The sequence below is a fragment of the Megalops cyprinoides genome, chromosome 23, assembly GCF_013368585.1.
Source record: "Megalops cyprinoides isolate fMegCyp1 chromosome 23, fMegCyp1.pri, whole genome shotgun sequence".
NCBI classification, from domain to species: domain Eukaryota; kingdom Metazoa; phylum Chordata; class Actinopteri; order Elopiformes; family Megalopidae; genus Megalops; species Megalops cyprinoides.
The window spans coordinates 13,119,129-13,144,923 of NC_050605.1; the positions used below are offsets into that span (position 1 = coordinate 13,119,129).

Genomic DNA, 25,795 nt, shown 5'->3' on the forward strand with positions numbered 1-25,795 from the left:
ACCTCGGTCCGCCGTCTGCGGTCTTGGAGAGGATGCACTGACATTTAGCCCACTGCACAGAACAATGGCGGAGATGCAATCGGAGAGCCTGCCTCTTTGTCAGAAGATACACCAGATCTTAAGAGGAATGCTTCTCTCTGCCAGCTCTGGTTTGTTGCTCCATTCATCACACCAGACGTACTGTGCAAACTGCAGTAAGGTCTGAATGCTAAAAGCACAGCACACGCAGATGAGTAAATGGTTATCACTTGTCTTGGCTCACACCTGTATCCAGATCAACTTACATTGTACGCATTATTCATTTGTACAGGTGGATGTTTACTGGGGCAGTTTACTTAATGTGCCTCTGTCATTTATATGGCTGTACCCCACCGAGGACACAAACCTGCATCCTAATGATTACATTCATAACTCCTCCATCACTACGACACAATGTATCCTGCAGTGCCGATGGAAATGTCAAAGCTGTTGGAGAGTGCTGCGCTCAGATAAAGTAAACTATTGCTGCCACACAGATACTCTTCTGAAACATAAAGCAAGAGCTCAGGGATATTGTGGGGGATGGGACTTTTTAAGCCCCTTGATTCTCTAAGTGGATTCAAGTGGCAGATGAAAGAGAAATCTTGCCTGATTTCCACAGCTGTGCCTGGCTTCATTTTTGAAAGAAAGCTTACAGTCTGGGTTCTCTTATGTGCTTTGCAGTCTTAAGCTCAAATGGAATGAAGAGTGTGGCTCAAACCTAGAGAAAATAAAGTAGAGGGCATTAATGAATTAAAAAGCCCATCACTTTGGTTCATTACTACATTTTAATGTCTGTAATCCCACAAGGGAGCTTAACATAGTGACGCTGTCAAAAACAGTTGATTTCTCCAAGTTCCGCTCAGTCAGTTTTGAATGAGAATACTGAAATGCAGTGACCAGTGTGTCTCTTTCCGCCCACCCCATCCCCGCTGTAGGTCCCCCCGGACCCCCAGGTGGGGTACGGGTGGAGGAGACCAAAGACAAGTCCGTAAAGCTGGCGTGGAGCCCAGGCACAGATAACCACAGCCCCATCTCCAAGTACACCATCCAGTACAGAGACGCCTTCTCTGCAGATCCTGAGGAATGGAAGAATGCCACTACAAGTGAGTCTTGTCCTGCTGCACTGACCCCAGAACGGTGGACTCTTCTGTGAATGCAATTTAAACCCAGAGCACATAGTATGATTTTTTGAAATCCTAAACTACTTCTGCCAGCATACTTGTCACACTGTATGAGTTGCCTTGATTTCTTTCACGGGAGTGCAGATTTACAAGCAACTTGATCTTTGCAATCAGAGATGTGTAGTACATATCACCAACTCAGGAGATGGCTACGATTTCCAAGCCATGATGTACTGCCAAATCAAGAGGGATTCATAGAAACAAGCACAACAAGCTGCTTATCTTCTGCCTGTCTCTATCATATGTTTAGTGCCCAAATTGGTCCTTGTGTCGTATTGCCATTTTCCAGTCTTTTTGCACAGCCCTCGAGCTGCTCCTGTAGGACACAGCTTGCCTGAAACAGCAGCAGAGACATTACATTGTTGAACGTTCATTTGTCATTGGCTGTTGGGAGTCCTGCTCTTAAGCTCAGCTTGTGTTGCAACTCTGGTGGAAATTGCCAGGATTTTAAATCATAGCTTGTACTGCAGGTGCTTGCAGGAGTAGTAATATAGCATATACACAGCATGTAAGCAGTGCCCAATATACTACTATGTCAATGTCTTTCAATGGATATACATTTCAATTGCTTATCTTGGACCTTATGTCTTGTTTATTCATCAGAGACATCATACTGTGTTCTATCTTTGCCTGCTTAGCTCCAGTCTGACTAATGCACTGCATGTGTTTGCATTCCACTTCAGACAATGGAAAACATAAGAGGAATATCATTTAGTTAAGCAGAAGCATGTAGTTACTTCGCTCTTGGTACCGTACAGTATGTTGTTCCTGTGAGCTACGCTGCTAGCTGTGGAGTAATGCATCCTCTTGCAGAGTGTTCGCCAGTCTGTTGTTTTGGGATGAACTGAAAGCCAAATTCAAATTGAAAGCCAAATCACAATCCATAAATCAGATTAACATTTGAGTTAGTGGCTATAAACACTTGAACACTATAAACAGTGGCACACATTACTGATACATTAGCTTTCAAGTCACCAAGTAGGGTTGTTCAGTTTCAAGGTTCAGACACACTTTTATCAGATTAGATTTGTTGATTTGTATTTTTTCCTTGATTTGTACTTTTAAGTTCCTCCGAATGTGGAAGGCAACGCAGAGACAGCCACTGTGGTTGAGTTAATACCCTGGACGTTGTACGAATTCCGAGTGATAGCAACCAACACGCTGGGGACAGGACAGCCCAGTGCCCCTTCGCCCCAGGCGAGAACGCGTGAGGCAGGTAGGTGCAAGAGTTCTTAAATGACTTAACTGTGTTTAATTTAAATAAATTAATCACCTTCAGGTGGGCTTTTTTGGTAAAGGCAGATAGTTGTGTTTTCTGTGTGAGAGGAACATTTGGGCCAAGAAGCAGTCTTTTTAAATTCATAACATCTGTGTAGTGTATTTAGTTGAAGTATTGAGCAGAGCATCGTTATGCTGTGAGAATAGCAGAGAACACTTGGCTCGTGTGGTTATTCTGTGGCAGGTGGCTTACAGTAACTGGCCCTAGTAGTGCCATCGATGCGGTGCAGTGTACAGGTAAAGCAGCAGTGCTGTTGATTGTCACAGATTGGGAGAGAGAGTTGACTGCCCCTCCTCTTCTTTTCTCCCTATAGTTCCTGTGGTGGCTCCCTCAGACATTGGTGGGGGTGGGGGGACAAGCAGGGAGTTGACCATCACTTGGACGGTAGGTCCTGCTATCTTTCCTCTTCCTTGCAGAATTATAAAATAAGTGCCTGAGAGGGTACTGATTGGTCCTCCCTGACTGAGAGAGCAGCACCTTTCTCAGTCACTCCTTTCTTTAATGGCCCCTGATGTCAGCCATGAAGCACATGTTTACACCAGATTTCACACATATATTGCTCTAATATAATTTCTACATAGACTGTCCGATGACAACGTGCTACCACAAAAGAAAGAAAGCTGCCGTTCTGTAGTTTTACCATGGCCATGGCCCATTTATAACGGAAGGAACTGAGGTATAAAGAAACTCCGGGAGAAGTACATAACAGAAGTTGATGCACTTCATCTTGGTCCAATTTAGAACCTGTAGCAAATGCCAAGTAAAACATCTGTGATGAATCTTAAACATTTTCTTTCATTTAAGCCGTGTCCGTTTGACAAATGTGCAGCGCTCTTGGGTAAATTGCCTTTTGTGCCCGGAAGCCTGGCGGTATCCATTGTGAGGCAGTTGGCTGATAGGGCTTTTATGAAGAAGTTAGTTATGCTAGACGCCCTTCGCGTCGCACATATGGCATCATTAAGTCGGGAGCCAAAGCAGGAGATTAGCTGTGACCTTTTTTCTCCGGTGGCGTTTGTGCTTTTGAGAGCGTGGCATGGCCCGGCTCGCGTCACTGAGGTGTCGCTCCCGGATGTGTCCGCAGCCCGTCCAGCCTCAGTACTACTATGGCCCGAACTTCGGCTACATCGTCGCCTTCAAGCCGCACGACTACACCGAGTGGAGGAAGGTGACGGTGGCCGACCCCGAGGCCAGGCGCTACGTCCACAAAGACGCCTCCATCCCCCCGGCCACCCAGTTCCAGGTGAAAGTGAAGGCCTTCAACAGCCAGGGGGAGGGCCCCTATAGCCTCACGGCTGTCATCTACTCCGCGCAAGACGGTAAGCACCGCAGCGGCTGAGCCCAGAGGCCTTGATCCCGTTCCAAGGTTCTCTCCCCTTCCCCGCTCTCCCCCAGCAACGCGGGTCTCAGATCGGCGCAAGATCAAGTTTAATGGACAGAGGTGAGGAATGCAGCCTCACAGAGAGCACTGCTACGACAGTATCAGCCACAAATATCACTTTGTTCACAAACATCAGCGCCCTCTGGCCTGATGTAAAGGTGATGCACTTGATGAAAACATTCATAAAGCCAAAGAATTTTAATGCTGTGACATTTGAACCTCTTTTGCTCAAAAGTGTAGAACAACGAGCTGATAATTCGTCCAGCAATGTGAAGTATTTAGCTACAGTATTAACAGCTACTGAAAGACAAACAAGCATTTACGGCCACAAGATGCTGTCATATAATAAAATACTCTGTTTCCTTGGCAACAGTCCTAGAAAGTATGAGCGGTGAAGGATTTGAGCCCTGTTGACTGCTCTGATGCATACTTGGTAGCCTGCCCACTCTTTAGATTTAATATCAGAGTGCAGTTCTTCTGCAGCTCAGACAGTATGTGCCATGGGGCGTGACCCTTGAAGAATGTAGAGAGCTTTCGTGAGCGTGGGATATAAGGGGATCTTTCAATCCCTGCTCTTGCTTAATGCAGTGATGAATACATGCAAGTAAATGTCTGATTAGTGCAATTAGGGCAAGATGGAGCCAAGTTCCAATATACCTGACAGACACTATCAACACATAATATTACTGGCTGTAGGGTGCACTGCTTTTAAATCCTTGTATCAGCATGTCTTTGTGGACTGAACCTCATTTATGACATCATGAAAAAGAAATGAAAATTGAGGCTCTATTTTGAAATCAGTTTTTACTTCTTTTAAATTCACTTAAGCAAAACACCACAGTTACAGAAAAAGTGTTAATAGTGATTTGGATCAATGTCGAAATTGTGTTCACCCACAACTTACATTTTACTTAAGCGTCCTGCCCTGCTGACACAAAGTTCTCTCACAAGTTGTACAACATTGTTACTTTAGTGTTACACCAACAGTATGGTAGCCTTTTGACCTGATGTGCCATTAGCTTTCAAGGAGCACCTGTATCTACAGGGTGTGACACTGTCTCTGGCTCTGACTGGCTGAGCTTTCATCTGCAGTCCCATGTGACATTGTCAGGTATTGACACGCAGATGATTCTGTCCCCTCAGTCCCCTCCGAAGCCCCAGCAGATGTGGAGGCCACGCCCCTGTCGGCTACCGAGGCCCTCGTGTGGTGGCTCCCCATCAACCAACCAAATGTAGAAGGCTATCAGGTACGTCACTTTGGCTTGGAAAGAAAATGGTTAATCAAATGGTTTCACTTCCTTTTTTTCCCCACTTCTGCCAACATAACTCATTAGATGATGTGGGAGGGGGTGAAATTGTCTCTCACAGACAATTTCATGAATTTGACTGCTTTGCACTGCTTGGCTGGAGTTGACTTCAGATGACCTTTGACCCCTGCGTACCGTGCTCCTCTTCCAGGTGAGATACTGGAGGAAGCACTTCGACAGCGAGGCGGCCGCCCAGCGGGTCCTGGTGGCCAGCGCAGAGAACCAGACGAGGCTGGTGAACATGCAGCCGGACTCCCACTACACGATCGAAGTCCGAGCCTACAATGCTGCCGGCTGCGGCCCCCCGGGAGACATTGCTGAGATCTTCACAAAGAAAGCACGTAAGGCCGATTCACACACAACCGGCTGCTTGTTTTGGACTGCCAATCAACATACACCTACTTCTCGGATTATAAACACAACAGAGGTCCTGTGTCCGATTATCGCTTTCCAGTACTCTGCAGGGTGTCGTCAGCTACCACATGGGGGGTGCTTTAAACCCTCTGTCAGAATCTGTAGTTGCTTCATGTGCTTGTATCTGAAGCTGTGAAGAGGTAACGGTCCCCTTTTGTGTCCCTACAGCCCCAAGCCGCCCTCCTAAAATTATCAGGAAAACACTTAGCTTCAGTGGAGCCACGGTGAATATTGCATGGGAGCATGTGGAACCCTTGGCTAATGAGTCCACGGTAGAAGGCTACAAGGTCAGTTCGGTCTAGTACTTCCCCATAGCTTCCACTGAGTTCATATTGTGTGTGCTGCTCACAGGATGTGAGTGTGTTTACACTACCATTCAAAGGTTTGGACACACTTTTCTTTATTTTTACTATTTTATACATTTTAGAATAATAAACAATAGTAAAGCCATAAAAATTATGAAATAATACAAATGCAATTATCCAGTGACAAAAAAGTATTATTTTTTGAAAAAAAAAATGGAAAGAAATTCCTAATAGGCATCAACTTCACAATTTATATTTGTCTAAGAAACAAATTTTAAGTATTCAAGCACAGGTCTTTAGATCAATATGTCTTTGAATGCATGTTTTTTTTTTAATCACGTCCAAACTTTTGACCGATACTGTATATGACAACAGGTTTTAAACATTTCATAATGAATTTGGAAATTTTATTTAGTCTCTAACATGCTGGCACGATTGTTCCTTCCGCATTTTGAAATGCACCAGTGTTGTGATTATCGCACTCAAGTGATTTATTTGTATTTTTTTTTATGTTTCTCTCTTTTGTGGCGTGCTTGGGCTTGTAATGGTCCAGGTCCTCTACAGGCAAGCAGGTCATACCACTGGGAAAGTGTATACCACTGGAAAACATTACATAGACCTGCCTGCTCCTAAGGAGGGGGACTATGTCGTAGAGGTCCGTGCACACAGTGAAGGTGGAGATGGGGCTGTGGCAGCAGTGCGGATTTCAGGTAACCGAGCACAGATCTTACAGGCTTGCTCACATTCATATGAGTCATCAGGCTTTAAAATTCACTTTGTTGTTACTAATTAAGTCTTTTTCATATAATGGGACAGCTGTGTGGTGTAGTGGTAAGGAGCAGGGCTTATAACCAAAAGGTTGCTGGTTCGATTCCCTGTTAGGGCACTGCTGTTGTGCCCTTTGGCAAGTACTTAACCCACAATTGCCTCAGTAAATATCCAGCTGTATAAATGGATAAAATTATAACCTACTGTGTGTAAGTCACTCTGGATAAGAGCATCTGCTAAATGACAATAATGTAAAGTGGCTTTTTTCAGTCACTTCTTGTCATTTTAGTGTTTTGTCCTAGATCCCTGTCCTATAGATCCCTATATTTAATAAAAAACAAAAATAAACAGAGTTTTTCATATCACGATTCTGTAATACCTGTTGTGTAGGCTTCGAGCAAACTTAGGATTTTCATTTAATCGAGAAAAAAAAGTTTTGCAATGTGGGAACCAAACTGTCATCACTGATAGGGAGGTTTAGGTTCAGTGAGGTAGCAGCAAAATTCACTCATTTTGTAGGGAAGATATTCCAGCTAAATAAAACACAGCTCCAAGACTGTTCACCTTAGGTTTTGAAATTGCATTTTTTTTGCCTTGGAATTGGCCTGCTGAGAAAAGGCAGACGTATTACATTTAAATTCAAATTTTAAATACGCCAGTGCAACTCATCAGTCAATGTCGGGAGGTCCATATCCATGAACCTAAGATGACATTTTTATAATTTATGTTTGAGAAATGACAGCCATTGCCCACGGTCCATGACTTCTTGGCCTGGATACATTACGTTCTTGGGAAGACGGCTCTGCCTCTCTGTAATTGATCTCGATGGGTGAAGGAAATGCCATCATATCCATTATTGTTCAGCCTGAATGCAGCTGACAGCCTGATTTCATGGTGGCTGGGAGGGAAAAAAAAAGGCTGTCGGGAGTTTCAGATGAAGTTTTTGAAAAATGGAGCACTTAAGGTGATCCTTAAATGACATCCCCATGGTTGTGGTCTGCTTCCATGTTTGGAGCTCTATTTTTGTTTATTTAGGGGAAATAGACTAAGATCATCTGATTTCCAGCAGATAGTCTGACAATATCGGTATATATCATGCGCATTTATTTATTTATGTCTTCCATAGTCTGGCTAAATCAAACATTCGTCTGAAGTGTTATTTGAAGAAATGCAGTTGGAACCTAGTTAATACGGCCTGATTACTGTACCGATAGGAGTCACGGTATCAGTTCACGGCTATAATGCTGGGTGTGTTCTCCATTTCATTCCACCAGGGGGCGCAGTACTGGCAGCGCAGTCACTCAGCCTGGTCACCCTGCTGGTGGTGGCACTCAGCTGCCTGGGACTCTGAATGTAGTGTCGCCTTTGTTAGCCTTCACTCCGGTGGAGAGGACTCTGAGAGGACGACGCATACGAGGACTCTGGCTCTTTCCACAATCCTTGGTTTCCGCCAGCAGCCAAATACAGTATTCCCAGGAATATGGATGTGGAAAAGACACATTACAAAAAAAAAAAAAAAAAAAAAAATTTGGAAAGGACAAAGACATCCAGGAAATCCCGTTTAGTACCTATGAAATCTCTTTGGAGACGTATCAAAAGAGTTATTTTAACTTGTTCAGTATGCCTTATGTAAACACTTACACTGATCTTTTACTGCTGCACGGCTTCTTAAGTCGTGAGACATAAAGTAATATGTACAACCAAGGCTGTCAGGAGTCGTTCTCCAAACTGTAGTATAAACCTACATGGTCACATCAGGGGCTTTCGCCCCAGTGCAGAACGCCTTGTTTAAAAAAAGTGAAAATTCATGTAATTGAGAAATTAATTGACATCTTAAAGCATTGCATTACTTAGCAAGTGATTAGTTGTGAAGGATACGTGTAAGAGTATCTGAATTTGTCTTATATGTAGTTTGCAAATATGATCTATGGCTTTTTCCCTTCATTACAAAAATGAAGCACCCTTCCCTTGCAGAGATACAGTCAAAACAAGCATCCATACAGAAGCCTATCATTTGTAATGTTCAGCTGTGTAAAGCTGCAGGAATTTATGTGACATATTCCAGATGCAATTTCTTGTATTTAACAGTAAGTCACCATTAATAGAAATACAGTTTTTTACTTTAGACTTTGTGTCTTAAAATGAAACCATAAATGAACAGATTACTGGAAGTTAAAGGCATTGCAACTGCATTAAAGTATACACATAATAATTTGACAGATACCGGTGTAATCAGATATATCTATATCTATATATAGTCATGAAAACAATGCAGATCATTTGCACATATGTGTTACATGTATGTTTGTAACACGAATGCAGGGAATGGATATTAAATATGTGAGAACAGCACAAAGAGGATCAAAACCTAACACTGAGGACCGAAAGACTGAAGAAGAAAAATGAGCGATTAGATTTGAGTAGATTTACAGTAGCTCTACTGCCATGTGTAACGCAGCTATCGCAAACCGACATGACAGCAATACTGTGAGAACGTTATGTGATGGCTATGGGCACATCGCCCCGGGCAGCAGTGGAAATAAGATGATGTCATGACTTGTCGAGCACAAACGTTTGTGTTGACTGTATCTTTGGGAGGTCTGTGTTACATGCGGGTGCTGTGTAAAGAATGTTGATGTTTTATTTTGTTACCTGTTTTCTTTTTTCTTAATGTCGCAGTTTGAGTGTGAATATTGACAATATGCAGTGTTTGTGATGCAGCTGGCTCCAGTCATAGTGCAATGTCCAATGCTTCAATGACAACTAGCACTGAATGCCATTTTAATACTACAACCTGGATAGTGCCGTAGGCATAGGTTTTTTTATTGTCTCGTAGAACTGCCGCAAGTGTAAGAGAGACAAGCATACTACAGTTACATATTAGACGTCATGCTAAGGGCAACCCTGCTTTAAAAACATCTTTAAAAATGGCTTTTATTTTTCCCATTGCTGAGTTTTGAATTTTAACATGAAGGATATAAATGGTTTGAGATCTGTGACATCAAATGTCCTCATTTTTATTTTTTATTATCCATTTTTTTAGGACTCGCCACTCGAGTGGCAATAGGGACATGATGATTGTTCCGTTAAAAAAAGACATTGCATTTAGACCACGCTGCAAATACCCGGCTCTGCGTTCTGAATTACTTCAAAACCACCACAAAGTGCTTCTTCTGTTTCCATATGCGACCGATCACCAGAGAAAAAAAATTGCCAAATGCATGAATGCCTTTAACTTTACAAATCTATGCCATACAGAGAAAATGGTACATTTTATTGTGCATGACGTGGAAATGGAAGGTGAAGCTTCATTTATTACAATAAATTGACTCACATACTGATCAGCTAATTCCAATTTGCCTTTGTGGTCTAAACATTCACCTGTGTGAGTGATGCCCTCTCTGTCAGAAATAATGTAGATATGCCTAATCTCTGTATTACAATATCTGCTTCAAAAAAAGCCAGTCTTCTCAATTAAAGTTTATATAGACAAAACTGAACCAGGCTCTGTGTATTTTCACTTATTTTGTACATCATAGCTGTTCTGTGTGATCCACACAACTGGATTCAGCACGGATTGTAGGAAAGTGTTTTATTTTTGGTTTTGAGTATTTTTGTGCTGAACTAAGGCATTTAGTTTCAGACAACATCTCATATGGCAGACTTACCCTAAGATACATCTTGATCATGACAAAAATCTTTTTCAAGTGCCCTGTGTTTAATGAAACATAATACTGCTTAAGAGACCCAGAGATAGTGGTGTAACAGTATCTTAACAGCAAAAGCAATCTAATCTTGAATTATCTCTTGCTGGAATCTTAACCACCTGCACATGGGACTGGATGTAATCTCTCATGTAACCTAGTTTTATTCTAAAGCTGCCTTCCAAGGAGATAGTTCCCTTTTAGATTACTACACATTGCAGTTTGTCATTTTCTCTCCGAAAGAAGAGCACAAAAGATTCCCACAAATTTATCTCCACACAGTAGAGATTGGCTCACCTAATTAATTACTTTATCTCTCCACACATCATTTCAGTAATGTGATAAAAATGTATATAAATAAATGAATGTCTGAATGGGTATTTTTTCACTGATGACCTTGAAATGATTTGTTGCAATAATTATGTTCTAGTTTCTTTTTATTGGATGATTTCCATGGATGAGTTTTATTTTGATACCTGGAAACTATCATGGAAATTTATCAGTGTGTTTGAGTTTGTAATGGAATGCAATGTGTGTTTCATTGAGAATTGGAACATCTGAAATATTGGGCTTGTTGAAAACAAGTGTACCTCCAAGAACAGTACTGGATTACAGAGGAAGTGGCAATGAAAATGATGACACGAGAACATTCACAGCTGTGTTGCAAAGATTATGTGGTTTCATTTAACATGAATCTGTATCCAATTACTTTAATCTCAAAGTCAAGGGTCTAAAACAACAAACAAACAAAATTTTCATCAGAAATGTATTGATTATAATTTACAAAGCATAATTATAAACAACTGGTTTTTATTGAATCTTCTAGCATATTGCACAGTGTATTCAGAGTTTTCTGAATTTAAGCAAGTGAACATTGAGTATTTACATTTGTTCCATTTTTATGAAACCTGAGCAATGCTTCAAGCACTAGAATTCTCTAAATTGCATCAGCACATCCTAGAGACCTGAAGAAGAAAAGTAAGAATTTTAGACCGAGATGTTTACATAATCCAACCTGGATTAATATCTAATTTATTTCTAATTTATAAGAAAATGGAACCCTGGTCTGTATTTTACATACGTTGCACGAGATAACACATAAGGCAGAAGGAAAACAGAGAGACTGTGTCATTTCCCACCCTCTAGAACAGCTCCAAATGCAGATTATGGTATTTTATGAGCATTCAGGCTGCTAACTATCACGGCTTCATTACTTTGGCTCAGCTATAAATCAAACAGGAGATCAGACCTTGTTTCTCACAGGGCCAATGGCTATATGTCCGTTTATCAGCTGGCGCACATGGACTGCTCTGCTGCTCTACTTTCTTGCCGATCTCCCGGCGCTGACATACTCCCCTGACGTATTGGATCATACGGCGGTGAGATACGGGCCACTGATTTTAATCTTAAACTCCTCCATATGTCAGAGACTGTGGAAACCCCCCACTCCTCCTTTTCTTACGCAAATGGAGAAAAGCGACTCCCCTAACTAATGGTTTAAGTCCTTAATTCATGGTTCAGCTGAGTTTACTGTTAGCATCTATGAAGACTTTATAAATATTATAACCTCAGAGGTGACATGCAGGCTACTCCTTCAAAGACAGAACAGTATGAATTACATTAAGAAAACAACTCATTATACTGTACCATTTTTTACAGCATGTCACAGAGGGTATGGTTTTGCAGTGCAGCATATGAAGGGGTCCTTAATTTCCTTTGTTCTGAATGCTCTTTCCATAATGCACATACAGCATTCTATGGAAGACTGGGTGGACTGGGATGGTTTTAACTGGTTGTGAAGTTCTGAAAACAGTATGATCCAGTAGCATAGCTGTGGTTTCCTCCAGACTATTATGAACCAAAACATTTTATGCTAAAAGTTGAGGTTCACATGGGTCATGAGTATTGGTCATTGTGGTCATTGCCTGCCACTGACCTTGAATGAGTCCTCATTTTCTTCAGCACCCGCTAAGTGCAGACACTTCATGAACAATATTACTCCCACCACATTGCATTGGATTTACTGAACGAAACTCGATCCCAACAGAAGTAATCCTTGTACTCTGTCATACTGCATTAGACAGCCCCACACTTGGGGATCCTACCGTATCAGATGTGCAGAAGCTTTAGCATCACCACAGCATGGCTTTGTTGTAGCACAGGATCTTGAAGGCCACTTGTTTTGATTTGTCATATCAGTGTCATAGTGTCACTGTTGCCTCCCTTTTCTCTGTAGTTGCAAAGATAAATCAAGATTACGGTTTCTGTGATTTGAATACCATGCAATAGGGTTCAAAACCTTCTAAAAAGTATTCTTCAAAGGAAAAAATAGGATGTCAAAAACAGAGCAAAGAGCTGAACTCTGAAATATGGTATATATTAAGATGTATTGGCTAAGGGTCTAGTAATCTACATTCAACAATGTGTCATATTCTTTTCATTTCACTTCATTCAATACTAGTAAAACTGTTTGTTTTACTAGTATTCAGTCCTGAATCCAGAGGATGACTTGGATGCCCCAGATTAAACTGTGGCCAAATGCAGTACAAATATAAGGCTGCTGTGTTTGAACTGGAAACCCTTAGCGTTGTAGTCTCTCTGTCAACACTAAAATTGAACAGTAAAAGAAGATTTCTCTCACCAATGACATAAGGAATCCGTAAGGAATCTGCTGTTATCCTTCTTTGTCCACATCTGAAGGTATAAGCCACCCTTCTGACAAATGAAAGAAAGCAGAGCTGTGGGTGTTACTGGTAAACACTCCGCTGATGGTACTGGTTACAGTAGAAGGGGAAAAAAAAATTGGCATGCAACATGAATAATAGAGGACTTTACCTTAATGTATGTACTCTGCTGTCATCATTGTACACTGCACAGAACAAATTTGATCTACCTTAAAATCTTGCAGTGCAATAAAACCTAATTCATACTTGTTGTAAAATTTCTCCCATTCCTAGAGGGCACAGACTGTAGGCTGTAATATTTTACACTGTCAGCCTTTTTACAGCAAAGAAAATTACAGTTTTATTTCAGTATTTTTATACCTGGCTATGGAATGCAAATTATTAAATCTTTTTTGATAGCATCAAAAAAATAATACATTTCAGAAAAAACAGTGAATGAAAACAAAGAAAGACAAAAAAAAAACAAAAAAAAAAACATTCTGTTTCATTCCACTTTGGTTACTAATGACCCACCACTGTGAATACAGACCTATAGTAATGTTCTGTTACAGAAATAAACAGACTTCAGGAAGGATCAATGTGATACTAAAATACAACAAAAGCTGTACAGTATTGCCAAGGACTAGTTTCTGGTACCTTTTGAAATGATTTTGTTATTTTGCACAAATAAAAGTACACTTAGAGAACAAATTCTTCGCAGAGGTCGCAGTGGATACGAGGATATGTGTGACACCTGGTGGCGAGACATTAAAACCGCATGTTCCCCCGAACCTAATGCGATTTCGGTGTCAATTGTGTGGCATTACTGCCGTACAGAAACGCCAGTACCTTACTCACTAAAGATGAAGGAAATCATTTCACTGTTGTATACTGTAAGTAAAACATGTCAAAATGTCTACTAACAGCCAATTAGATCACACGCATCTTCAGTGTGTCACACGTGGATGTCGTTAAGGGTGGCATAAGAATTATAGATGCTGCTTTTAGGGTATATACGGTAGACTCACGCAATTCGTTGTGAACTTCTTTCCAAACAAATGAAGTTCGGAACATCAAACCAATGACATTTTTATTTGCAATGTGGGCTTTAGAAATGGGTTAAATGTCTTTATGAACGTTAACTTTTACATACTGAAAGTGATGGGACTTGACTTGCACCGCTTTGTGGTGGACTCCAACTTCACGTGCAGAGTTTGCGTCCAAGTTCTGGATGAGCCGCTGTCCACATTGCGCGGACACAGTTTGCGCCGGGTGTCTAATTCCTCGGGTGGTACAACACTGTCCGCTTCAGTGCCGGTCCATCTCACTGACGAAACGCCACCGGGTCCTTCCATTGAAGAATCATACCCGCAAATTGAACATTAGTCGCGACTATTAGTTAAGTGGCTGTAGGCAGACTGTCATACTGTGGGATTTAGTGACTCAAAAGGAAATGTGTGACTTAGGTCCAGTGCGGTGCAGGAATAAAGGTTGCAGCGAAGTTCTGAACGTGAGGGACATAGACGCGCACATGAGGGAGAACTGCGAATACAGAGCGGCCGGCAGATGCCAGAAGGGGTGCGGGTTGCTTTTGCTCCAGAAAGACTTGGCCCGGGGGAGTCACTGCTGTTTGAAAGCACTGCTTGCTGAGAACGGGGCGCTGCTGGTCAAGAGCGAGAGACTGGAGCAAGAAGCCCAGAAGCAGAGGGCCAGGTGGAGTAAGAGAGAACAATTCCTCCTGACTCAGGTGTCCTCTGTGCAGAGCGACGCGCAGCTCACTGCTGTGACCTACCAGAAGAAGTTACACAACTATATTCTTCATATTAATAACATAACCAGGCAGATCGCTGGACTTTACAAGGTAAGGACCTCCTGAATGTAAAGTGGTGTTCACGCGCACATACTGTGTTTGAAACATTGCTTAACGTTAATATGCAAATATTTTGGCCAGTCTCTGTAAACAATGCCAAAATTCAGCACCCAGCATAAATCCTGCATTTTTGGAGTCGAAAACATGTAAACAGTAAAGCTGCCGTCATACCTAACGCAGCCTTGTCACCTTTCTAATTTTCTATAGGTAGGATCTACTGGCCTACAACTGCCTATACATACTGTAAGCATTCCTGTCACAGAAATATCTGTCACTGTACTTTTTCCTTTTCACTGAATAACACATTTAAATAGTATCTAACAGTTATGGATAGTTACGCAGCACCATGAATTTGCAGAATTTAAGGAAAAATGAAGCGAAAAAATACATGTCACCTAGTTCAATGGAACACTCAAAGTTAAGGTCCCATGTGGCTGAAATGCTTGCTACACCTAGTTTGCTCATGTTTGGCAATAATTATGGTTGCATCCAGGGTGGAAGTGAGGAGCGTCTCAGCGTAACCATCAACAGAGAAAGAGGCTCGCTGGGATTCAAAATCATGGGGGGAGCACTCTTTCAGGTAAAGATACTTTTCTAGGGATAATTCAGTTGTTTCTTCCATTAATGTGATTGTCTGTTACATAAGAACTGTGTTAGACCACACTTGATGGTACTTGGTGAGGTGGATGCCTGGAAAAGGAAGCTGAAGGTGTTTGCTGATACCTTGCTGATGCTGCCGAATAACTGGCCATCTTCCGACGCAGACTGAAGAGGAACCTCTTCAGCCTGCATCTCGGTTCCTCCTCAATCCCTGCCCCCTAACACCTGCTACCTGTAGTATTTGATGTTTGTTTTATGCGTAGTATTGTGATGTATTTTGGATTATATGTTCTAGTGACTGATGTATTGTAGTATACTTGGCTTCTGTTGCCTAGTCAGAGTGCATAAGTTAATTTGTGCTAGGGCTTGGATAGTGTTATGCTCACACTCACTGGTCTGGGAGTGTTCTTAGCATGGTCTGACACTGTTTCTCATTCAGTTTGAATGAATACACTTATGTTCTCTTGTGCTGGAAGTCGCCCTGGATAAGATCGACTGCTAAATGCACGTAATGTAACTTTCAAGGACCCTGGCGTCATGCTTTTTTTCCCCGACAGCAGGACTCTGGTGCAGGGGGGATCTACGTGTCACATGTGTCAGAAGGGGGACCAGCAGACAGGAAGGATGGACTTAAGGTGCACGACAGAATCTTGGAGGTAAGCCAAAGCACAACAGCGCACCTGGACCTGTACTCTGTTTCCAACACACTACAGATGGTTCTGGTCCACTTCCTTTTATCATAAGCAATGATAGTGGTTTTACAGGCTGTGAAAGCCATCTTCCGCTATAAACCTTTCTTATCGCTCCTATGTCTCTCCCTCTCTCATGATCCCAGACGGCCCTTTGTTTAAATATTTGGTTATGGATTGAATCCATGTAAAGTTGGTGTTTTAAGGCTTATGGGTGAGCATACATCCTCATTCCTATCCAGCCTAATGTACTGTATGGTAATTGTTGTGGTACATGGCAGGACGTTTTGTCTCTCTCTTCTTGTCTCTGTTTATACAGTATGAGGTGTCTGTCTGTGGGTGGTGATCTTAATCATTTATTCAGCTGGAGGTGTTACTGATATACTGTACTGTTATTAAATGTCAAATGCAAATAAGGTCAGTCCATCTCAAAAAAAAAAAAAAAAAACAACTTGGGCCTGACACCCTCCATATCAGAGGGGGATTATATTTAGTAAGTCTTGTAGTCTCAATTTTGGGAAACATTAATTTCTATTGTACCCTAGTGTGTCCACTAGGTGGTGCTGCTTGGAGTTTGTGATTTGAAAGAGAGAAAAACTTAATTGATGTATTTCTGATGAAAAGAAAAAAAAAAATCAAAATTTGGACCTAAAGATTCTGTCTTGTTTTTGTAATGTAATTTGAAGAGTACACACCTATTCTACTTCTCAGACACAGAGAAATTACATTATAAACTGTTCGATTAAATGTTAAAATTGTGGGATTCAGAGGCTTAATAGTATGCTTTTGGCTGTTGTTATGGATTCCTTGGGCTCTTAAATATTAGTAGCACCAAGGAAAGTCCAACTTTGAGTCATAGTTTTGAAATAATTGTTATAGGAAATATCAGAAAAAAATGGACACTAGGTAAACATTAATTCATTTTCATCAATAATTCTATCATTAAACATTTTCACAATAAGAAAAGTTGGGGTAGACCTCTTTCTCCTTATACCATCTGATAAAATGGCAGCAAATTCTGGGATGGCTGGTGTCAAAACCCCTTCTCTGTAGATCCCTTCACAGGGAAAGAGTTAATATCCTTCCTGTTGTCTCTGAAAATTTTCGTCATTTGCGCAAGTTGATTGTGAGTAGTTCCGTCACCTTTTTGCAAATATCCAGCATATATCAAATTATGTGTAGCTTTATTAAGTCATTAGGAAAATTTTACCCTTGTAGACTTTGTAGATTAGTTGAAATGGCATACCAAACAAAAGCTAAGATGAGGGATTTTTGAGTTAACCAACAAAAGACTAATTTGTGGCATGTCATACTTTGTATTCTTTTTAAATTATTTTTAAATATTTTTTTAAATATTATTTTTAAATATGCGTATTTCAAAGATTGATAGTTCTCATGGTGGTTTAGTAAGATTGGTGAAGAGCTAGTAGTTTTCTATAAGCTCTTCAACAAGAGGTCATAGTTGCCCTACTCTGAAATGTATGCCCACAGTCACTGTTCAGCTGTCTGTGGGAAAATGGAGACAGCAGAACAGCCATCTTCTAATTTGCAAGCACAGCACCTCAAAGAAAGTCCAGCCTCTTAGGTCTGTGAGTTGTTTAGAGGGCAGGCCTGGTGTGAGGCCGCTCCTATAACAAATCTGTCAAGCTTCCCTCACAGTTAGTACCCTCCTGCTGAAGCACACACAGCTTGTATTCAGCTGCCATCGCTAAATATTCTGTTGGAGGTGCTGGGATTTAAATATTTATGGCGCCTGAAAAGATGTGCTATCTTTTTTTGCAGAAATCGCACAGATGCAGTAGAGGCCATTCTAATGGCTCCCATTCAGTTCAGTTAGGTCATGCTGGATAGTATCATTCATGCCATCCAAAAACAAGGTGACCTTCTGCAGCAGTCCTGTCAGTCATTTAATTTTTCATTTTGTATGTGGTGGTTCTTTCATTATGTTTGTACTGCACAGTCTATTTTTGAGTTCATGACTATGGTGCTGTCTGGGCTACAGCTGGCATTTCATTTAATGATATGAGATAGTAGAGACCACCCACAGACCTATGGCATTTGGTTAGGCTGAGGCTTATAGGATCCCAAGGAATATGTAAGGATAATACAGAAGATATTGGCTTATTTTCATTATCAGTGTGATGTATGACTCTGTCTGAGATGTAATATTTGGAATTGCCCAAAAGATGGACAATGTTCTTTCATGCCCTCTGCTTGGAGAGCTGTTGAACCTTTAATGCAGTAAAAATGTGTTTAACTGGGCCCATAGGAGGATGACAGATAATCACTGTGAGTCACAAACCACAGTAATGGTTCTGTGTGTTTAATGAATCTAGGCAGAATGATACATGTCAAAACATGGGTTTCCTCGTCAAGTATAAAACAGGGTTTTAAGTAGCACTGACAAGTGTTTTATTGTGTTATCATTCTATGTTAATCTAATAAGAAATATAAAAATGGCTCTGCAAAGTAATCTGAATTACTTATGCATCCATTAAATAATTGATTCTTGTCTCTTTATAAAAGGAAGGAAATAAGCCTCACATATATCTTAATAACCAGGAAGTGGCTTATACAGTCAGTATATTCAATATTTATACAGTCAATATATTCCGGGTGAAGAATGATTTTATACAAACTTCACCTTCATGTGTCAGTTACAGTGAGAGTATTGTGAATCCCCTAGGCATCTTATGTTCAAGCAATGGAAATGTTCTGCTATTGAAAAAAGAGCTAAATGTAGGAGGGAGTGGGCATGATTTCTATAACAGAGAGATGTCTGAAAATTTCATCAGCACAGTTGAGCACAGATTTCCAGTGCTACAGTGTGATTGACCCTCACAGAGTTTGCCTTATATGTAAGTGCTTTTCTCTTCATTTTCACTCTTTCAGTTCATACTACAGTCAAATCAAGCGAAACTTCAAATAGCTTAAAACTTAACAGTTCATTTTTCCTCTTTATCTCAAGGTAATACCCCATATGTCATGGTGTTGTGGTTATGTCTAGTAGGGCGTGTGGAAGCAACAGTTTCCAGCCAAAGTAAATGAGAGGAACTTGATGAGGCCTTGTGGAGACACTTTGGTAAGACAGGCCGGCAGCAACAGGACAATGCTCCTATAAACAAAATTAAACTAAAACAAAACTGGTGTCCCCCAGAGAGCAATAAGGATTTAAACAAACTGCCTCTCCCAGCAATTATGTGAAACCTCTGGCAAGGGCAGGAGTTACGGAGTGGTAACGTCATTTACTGTAGATCCGATGAGCTGCAGCGGGACTCAGTGAAAGCCATTTTGTCCAGGCGCAGAACATCGAAGATGACAGAAACAGATTGTATCATGACAAGAGAACAGAGAGATTTATGGCCCACACTGTCTCGTCGGTTGATCTGATTTTATGAGAAGCGAAACTCAATACAAAATATGATAACTGATAAATCAGAGGACTTGTTGACGGCAAAATTGATGTGAGTTGCAAGATGAATGTGCTTTTAAGTTAATCAAGTCAACCCGGGCATGACAGGGGGTTGAGGAAAAAAAAAAAGTTGCTATTTCTCAGAATGTGTCATCTCGCTGGCATTCATCCAACCATTTTTTTTTCCAGACTGGTTACATGAAAAAAGAGTCCATTTATGGGTGAATATGTGGATGGTTGCAATTTGGATAACTTTAGATGAAAGGTGGGCCTCTGCTGGTTGACAGGCTCCCCACAACAATGGCAATCATTATACATCAGCATTGCTGCTGTGGAAAGAGGAAGAGACAATGTGAGCTTGTCGTTTTGTACTGTGCTATAACCGGAATTACAGTGTGGGAGTATTTACTTGGGGCATGTGCGTGGCCTTGTTTTCACAAACTGTGTGAACCCAATTAGACTTCAGGTGCGGAGCAGGTGTGGGAAGGGGAGCACAGCTGTTTAGGGTTAAACTCTGTCTACTGTCACTGAATATGAGGACAACATGCTGTACACTGGCTTGCCAACACATGTTTAAGATAAAGTGTGTGATAAATATTGTAGAGGGAATGAAAGTTATGATTATAAAGGCAGGAAGTTTGGTGATTGTAAAAAATGTATTATGAAGTTGTGTGTGTGTGTGTGTGTGTGTGTGTGTAGGTGTACCATAGTTCTGACATTATGCAAGCCCTCATCCAAGGGCAGATGGATGATTGTCTGTGTGTACAGAAGAATACATTTACTGAAGTAATTCAGTACAAATATATTGTGCTCAGGTATGACAGCAGTGCCTTGCTATGGAACTTGCAGCCTTCTGATTCCTGTCACATGTCACATTGCTGCAGACTGGTCTCTCACATTAGTCTGAAGTGACAATTGCCGAGTGGTTTACGACAGCAAATATCAGCTGTCATCGTTTTTGAGCTTATAGTCAGTCTATGCCTCAAATCCAATAAGAGCATGTTCACGAATTCTTACATTTTCACAGTCAAGCAATATGAAATGGCTTAGTTCAGTCAGTCGTCACATATGAGTTCATTGGCATGGACAAGCAGAGGCAGTAGCTGGAGCGTAATCCCGTCTCTATCAGATGGGCATGTCTGAAGCTGGACAATAGCTCGCGTTGCGTGGCCAGCCCACACGCCATTGAAACGGTAGACTGGCATTGATGTTGAAATGACGGTGTGGCTGGATAATGGAACACGTCTCCGCTGCCCAGCAGGAGCAGGGAGTTTCCAGCCATGAAATCTGCTTTGGTGTCCCTGCGTGGAAGAGGTGGATGAAGGCGGGGGGGGGGGGGGGGGGGCTGATTTGTGTACGGGGGCGGTTTGTCTGCCAGAATGCATGGTTGGAGAGTTAAATGATCCGCGGTGAGAGCCGGGCCTGTTTATTCAGGAGCCGCGGACCAGCGGCCACCGGGTGTGCACTTTCCTCCTCCTCTGCTTATTTGTGTAATCAACACGCTCAGCCCTCTATCAGAGCAGTTTTAATGAGCTTCCCCACGCCTTTGTTTAGACCACAGCGCTCCCTCAGAACTTCAAACAGATCTATCAATAAGCACTCGAGTCATGTGAAATTCTTTGATTCATCAAGCCGTTTGTAATTAAGTTCCTAGTTCTGCCAGAGTCTACCTTTCTTCTCTTTCCCTTTTATGCTCATAAGGGACTCAAAACAATTCACTTGGAGAGCAGAGAGTTTATGCCCAAAGACTTTTCCAGCAAGGAGACCAGGGTGCAGTTCTGTTATTCTAAAGAGCGCTGCATGTGGCCCCTCTTCCTTCTCAGGCTTTAAATAATGGATTAGTTCAACTTTCTCAACCGCAGAGAGCCCGCCGCGGATGCGGGGAGCGTGAATGTTGTCATTTTGAATAGGAGTTAGCCGGTATGAATACGCATTTGGCTGTTTTATTTGGCAGCGCGAATATTGACTCAATGTCCTCTGTCTCTGCGGCGCTGGGCAGAGAAGCCTGTTGTTTTAGGCAGGAAGTGTGAAGCAGGAAACTGTTCCAGCGAAGGCCGTAGTGATTCTTCTGTAAGCAGAAAAGGGGAAGCTGGGAAATTTGGGCTCTGACTTACAAAGGCTGTCACTCTAGCCGGTTAACACATGAATGTACTTGAGCTGAGACAAAGTGCGTCAACAAATCAGAGTTAGGAGTCGGCTTCTGGCTACTGCTGTACCCTATAACTCCTCTGTGGTGACACAAGCTGCGCTAATTTAAAATGCTTTCGAGAAAAAAAGGAAAATCTAAAGGTTTGAAACCTAATGAGCAAGCCACACAATGGACATATGATTAGAATCAAACTAGAAAACATATATGTAGAAAATATGTAAAAGAACCATCTTCAAAATGATTAATGAGCTGTGTTCAAGGAAAGGCAATTTGAATCATTAACACAGCAGTAACAATTTGTTTACGCTACAAGCTATAAGCCTGTAAGTCTACAATAAGCTACAAAAATATCTAAATCGCTCAATTCTTTGCAGTGTGCCAAAGACAGAGACATACTAGTGCATCATACCGCATTGCGTTTCCCCCTGCAACTCTCCTACTGGCCACAAGTCATCACAGAGAAGGAAAAAAGCTTGCATCTGCTCAGCTAAAGCAATTCATCATCACATTCAAATTGCAGGAAAGTCCTGCTTGGGGTGTTCGCATTAATGACTGCCGTGTGTAGGTTTCAGCAGTTCAGAACCAAAGGCAACTTGTGCAGAATAATTAGCGTAAGCAAAATTCCAATATCTGGAAAGATGCCTAATTTGTTAGGAGATGGGTCCAAACAAGCAGTAATATTCAGGGATATTCAGGGGTTGCCCTTTTTAGGACCTTCATTGCGTGATCAAATGAATCTCCAGCAGACATGTGGTATCGATGGCGAGACCTCTGTCTCTGTCAGTAACAGGGGCATGAGAACATCAACCGCAAAGAAGAGCTCCCCTGTCATAATGCGTTCTGTTCAAACTGTTTACTGCGGCGGTCTCATGAAGACCACGCTAGAAAACTTCATGACTCATTGGCCAAATGTGCGCCATCGACCTCTCGCTGCGTATGCGTGTCCCCGGCCCTGCTGCCTGACCGCAGCCTCACGCGAGACGGACGAATGGCTTTTTCCAGGAGCTGCGTTCAGGAGTCCTGATTCGGCCTCCACCACCCCCACCCCCACCCCTGCTCGGGCGCACGCGGCCCGCCCTGCTTATCATCAGGGCCCTGTCAGCGGGCGGAAAATCGCTCTCTAATCAAGACAAGCTGCGGACAGGCCCGCTGGCAAACAAGCAGGCCAGACTCGCAGGGCAAACAAAGCCTCATGGCAAGTGTCACTGCTGAGGAATGCAAACAAAAGACGTTCAGGGAAGTGAAACATGTTTGGAGAGCTGGGACCTACTGGAGTCTCGCAGAGTGGGTGCTGGGAGGGCTGTCTTTGAGACTTGGGGCACATGCTAAGAAACTACATTCTGTCTATCTATCTGTCTATCTGCCTATCTGCCTATCTGCCTGTCTGTCTGTCTATCTATTTATTTATATGTAAAATAACTAGATCTAATGACTCCTATGAGACAGCTGCCCATACCATAACAGATCCACCACTATGTTTTACAATTGGGAACAGGCAGTGTGGGTTGAAGGCTCTCTCTAATCATAAACCTGTCCAGATGTAGGAAAAGAAGTAAAAGATGACTCATCATAACATATTACTTTTCTTCCACTGCTCAGAAGTCCAGGTTTTTTGCTCCTTACACCAGGCTGTGTGTTGCTGAGCATTGGCTTTGGTTACAAGCTGTTCCAGAATGGCAGGCCTACCATAAATATCAACTTTGCAAAGCTCTCGGCATACAGTTTTTGTTGAGACTGGGTGACAGAGGTGTAGACTCAGTTCTGTGGTAGGTGTATGATTCTGCTTTGTCAGCAAGGTGGCACAGAACATAACCGCAGGACCCAACCTAACACAGAGCTTTGTCACCAACAGGCTTTGCAGCATTTTAACCGTGGGATTAAGACTTAATTACATTTAGACTGAGGAAGCTTTTGAAGTGAGGAGAAACCTGCTCCATAAAAGAGCTGTACATATGTAGGTGTTGAAGAGATGGATAAGCTGTCCTCATATGCCAGGTGTACAAAGCTACTCTGCAGTATTGTAACTGTGCCAAATGAAATAGATCAAAAGCGAGCCAACCTTGAATCTGCCCGCGTTTCTATTTGTGGTTCGAGCGTAACCTTCAGCGCATAACTGTATCTAGAGCTACAGCTGAGGGATGCAATATATTCCCATCCATTCACATTATGATGATGCACTTGTATGCTTTGAAACGGTTTGGCATGTTACAATGTGGAAAGAGATGGAGAGGTTGCTCTCGCCTGAGAGGGATCAAAAGATGCTTTTGGAAGTCTTAACATGCTTGAGAACAAGAGCAGGAAATGACTGAAGTGTCTCTCTGATGTGAATTGTTTCTGCTGTTAATTTGCCGTTATATGGTGAGGAGGGGGGCTCTGTGATGATCTCTGAACAAAAAAACAAGCACTTCTAGTGTTCTGACAGCTGGTTTTGAAAAGGAAAACGCTTACATTATTTCCTGTGAAATATTCATTCCGAAGGAAACTGCCAAAGAATGGCACCTGATTGCGTATTGTTGAAATTATCATGCGTTTCACTTAAGCGTAATGACTCTTAACCCTCAATATCAAACAACTTCTAAAACTTTTGGATACTTTATCACGGAACATGTATTTCATCCGTATATTTAGTTCTTCATTAGACTTTTCCAATTCCACTGCACCTATAGCTCTGAAAGGATCATGCTGATGTGTTCCTTTCTCAGGTTTTTAACAGGACCATGATTACACTAATTAATGAATATGCATGCTTTATTCTTATATTCTTTATTTATTATGCTTTATAGAATCTCTAAAGTTGAGCATTATGGAAGAAACAATGTTATCACAGTAACAGAAGTCAGAAGTGTTAGCTGCTGCGGAGTCTTCATCAGCAGCAGTGAATGAGATCCATGAATGAATAATAAAGAGAAGCTGACAGAAGTATATTATCTGACCTCAGAGGAGATGAAAAGTTCTCTTGTTTTATTAGAGCAAATGGGTCTGGCTAATTTAATATCTGCGCTTTATTTTTCCCGGGATAAAAAGGAAGAGTATATCCTCTGGCACGCCTGATGAATTCCCTTTTAATTAAGACAGAAATTTCCTCGGGCCCCAGTACGTTGAATGGAGATAAGAGGAAACAGGCCCGTCTCACCGACAGATTCCCAGTGTTTGTGTTTGATTGGGGTAGGGAAAGCATTCACAGAATCACTGTGGCAATTAGTCCTTTGAGTAATGTTGAATGCAGAAATGAGTGCCACTGCAAGTACACATTTCTTCATCTTTTATACAAATACAGTATGGAAGTCTCTGAAATTGGAAAATACTGTTGTGTAAGAATGATAAGTATTGTGATAAGAATGATATATATATATTTGTTTGAATGTTATTCTGTGTTAAGGACAAAGTGCCATTGGGTTTAGATTGAACATCTCCATTTATGTACTCAGATATTCAACCATAGACTTCCTCTCTCAGAGTCCTATTCAGCTGCAGTGTGCAGTCATGATGGTGGATTGTTCCGCTTATCAGGTTTATCAACAGCAGAGCAGATGTCAGGTTTGGTACATGTTCAGCCCCAGCTACGACTTGTTAAGTATGCGTTTTTGGTAGATCTGGCTCATATCACGCAAATAACTTACCGTGAGCTGTAGTTTGAATGACTGTTTTAGAATGCACATTGTCTCAGTGTGTATGTCAGGTGGTGCATCTGTCTTAAAACACATGCATGTCTGTCTCCATGTTTTAGCTATAACAGCCAGTCAAGCTTTGAACAGACATGTGACTCCTCTGCTGATTTTTAATTTGTGGGTCTGACTATTAATACAATACACCCTACAGAGTGTGCTATGCACAGCAGTTGGTCCAGATTACATTACATTACATACATTTAGCGGATGCTCTTATCCAGAGCGGCTTCCATCACAATAGAACATACAGCCTGCAAATAATTATTCCTGTGTGTTCCAGGTTGTCTTGTTTTGATGTGTAGCTAAGCTAAGCTATTGCTGGGTGGCAGGGAAATTTCTTATACTTTTTTTTTTATTAACATTTTGTTGCTGTTGTTATTATTGTCT

General features: G+C 41.7%; 1 protein-coding gene across 3 annotated transcripts in view; it reads left to right on the forward strand.

Annotated features, from left to right (window-relative positions):
* LOC118770149 (contactin-1a-like) overlaps nucleotides 1-8,527 on the forward strand; it is a 56,577-nt gene extending 48,050 nt beyond the window's left edge. For all 3 annotated transcript variants that reach the window (XM_036517625.1, XM_036517627.1, XM_036517626.1), the window contains 9 exons: nucleotides 957-1,124; nucleotides 2,269-2,418; nucleotides 2,795-2,865; nucleotides 3,563-3,797; nucleotides 5,003-5,106; nucleotides 5,318-5,507; nucleotides 5,749-5,867; nucleotides 6,439-6,595; nucleotides 7,928-8,527. In XM_036517625.1, the coding sequence (XP_036373518.1) occupies nucleotides 957-1,124; nucleotides 2,269-2,418; nucleotides 2,795-2,865; nucleotides 3,563-3,797; nucleotides 5,003-5,106; nucleotides 5,318-5,507; nucleotides 5,749-5,867; nucleotides 6,439-6,595; nucleotides 7,928-8,004 (1,271 nt within the window). In that variant the 3' untranslated portion in view covers nucleotides 8,005-8,527. The remainder of the gene's footprint in view (nucleotides 1-956; nucleotides 1,125-2,268; nucleotides 2,419-2,794; nucleotides 2,866-3,562; nucleotides 3,798-5,002; nucleotides 5,107-5,317; nucleotides 5,508-5,748; nucleotides 5,868-6,438; nucleotides 6,596-7,927) is intronic.
* Nucleotides 8,528-25,795: the final 17,268 nt, after the last annotated feature.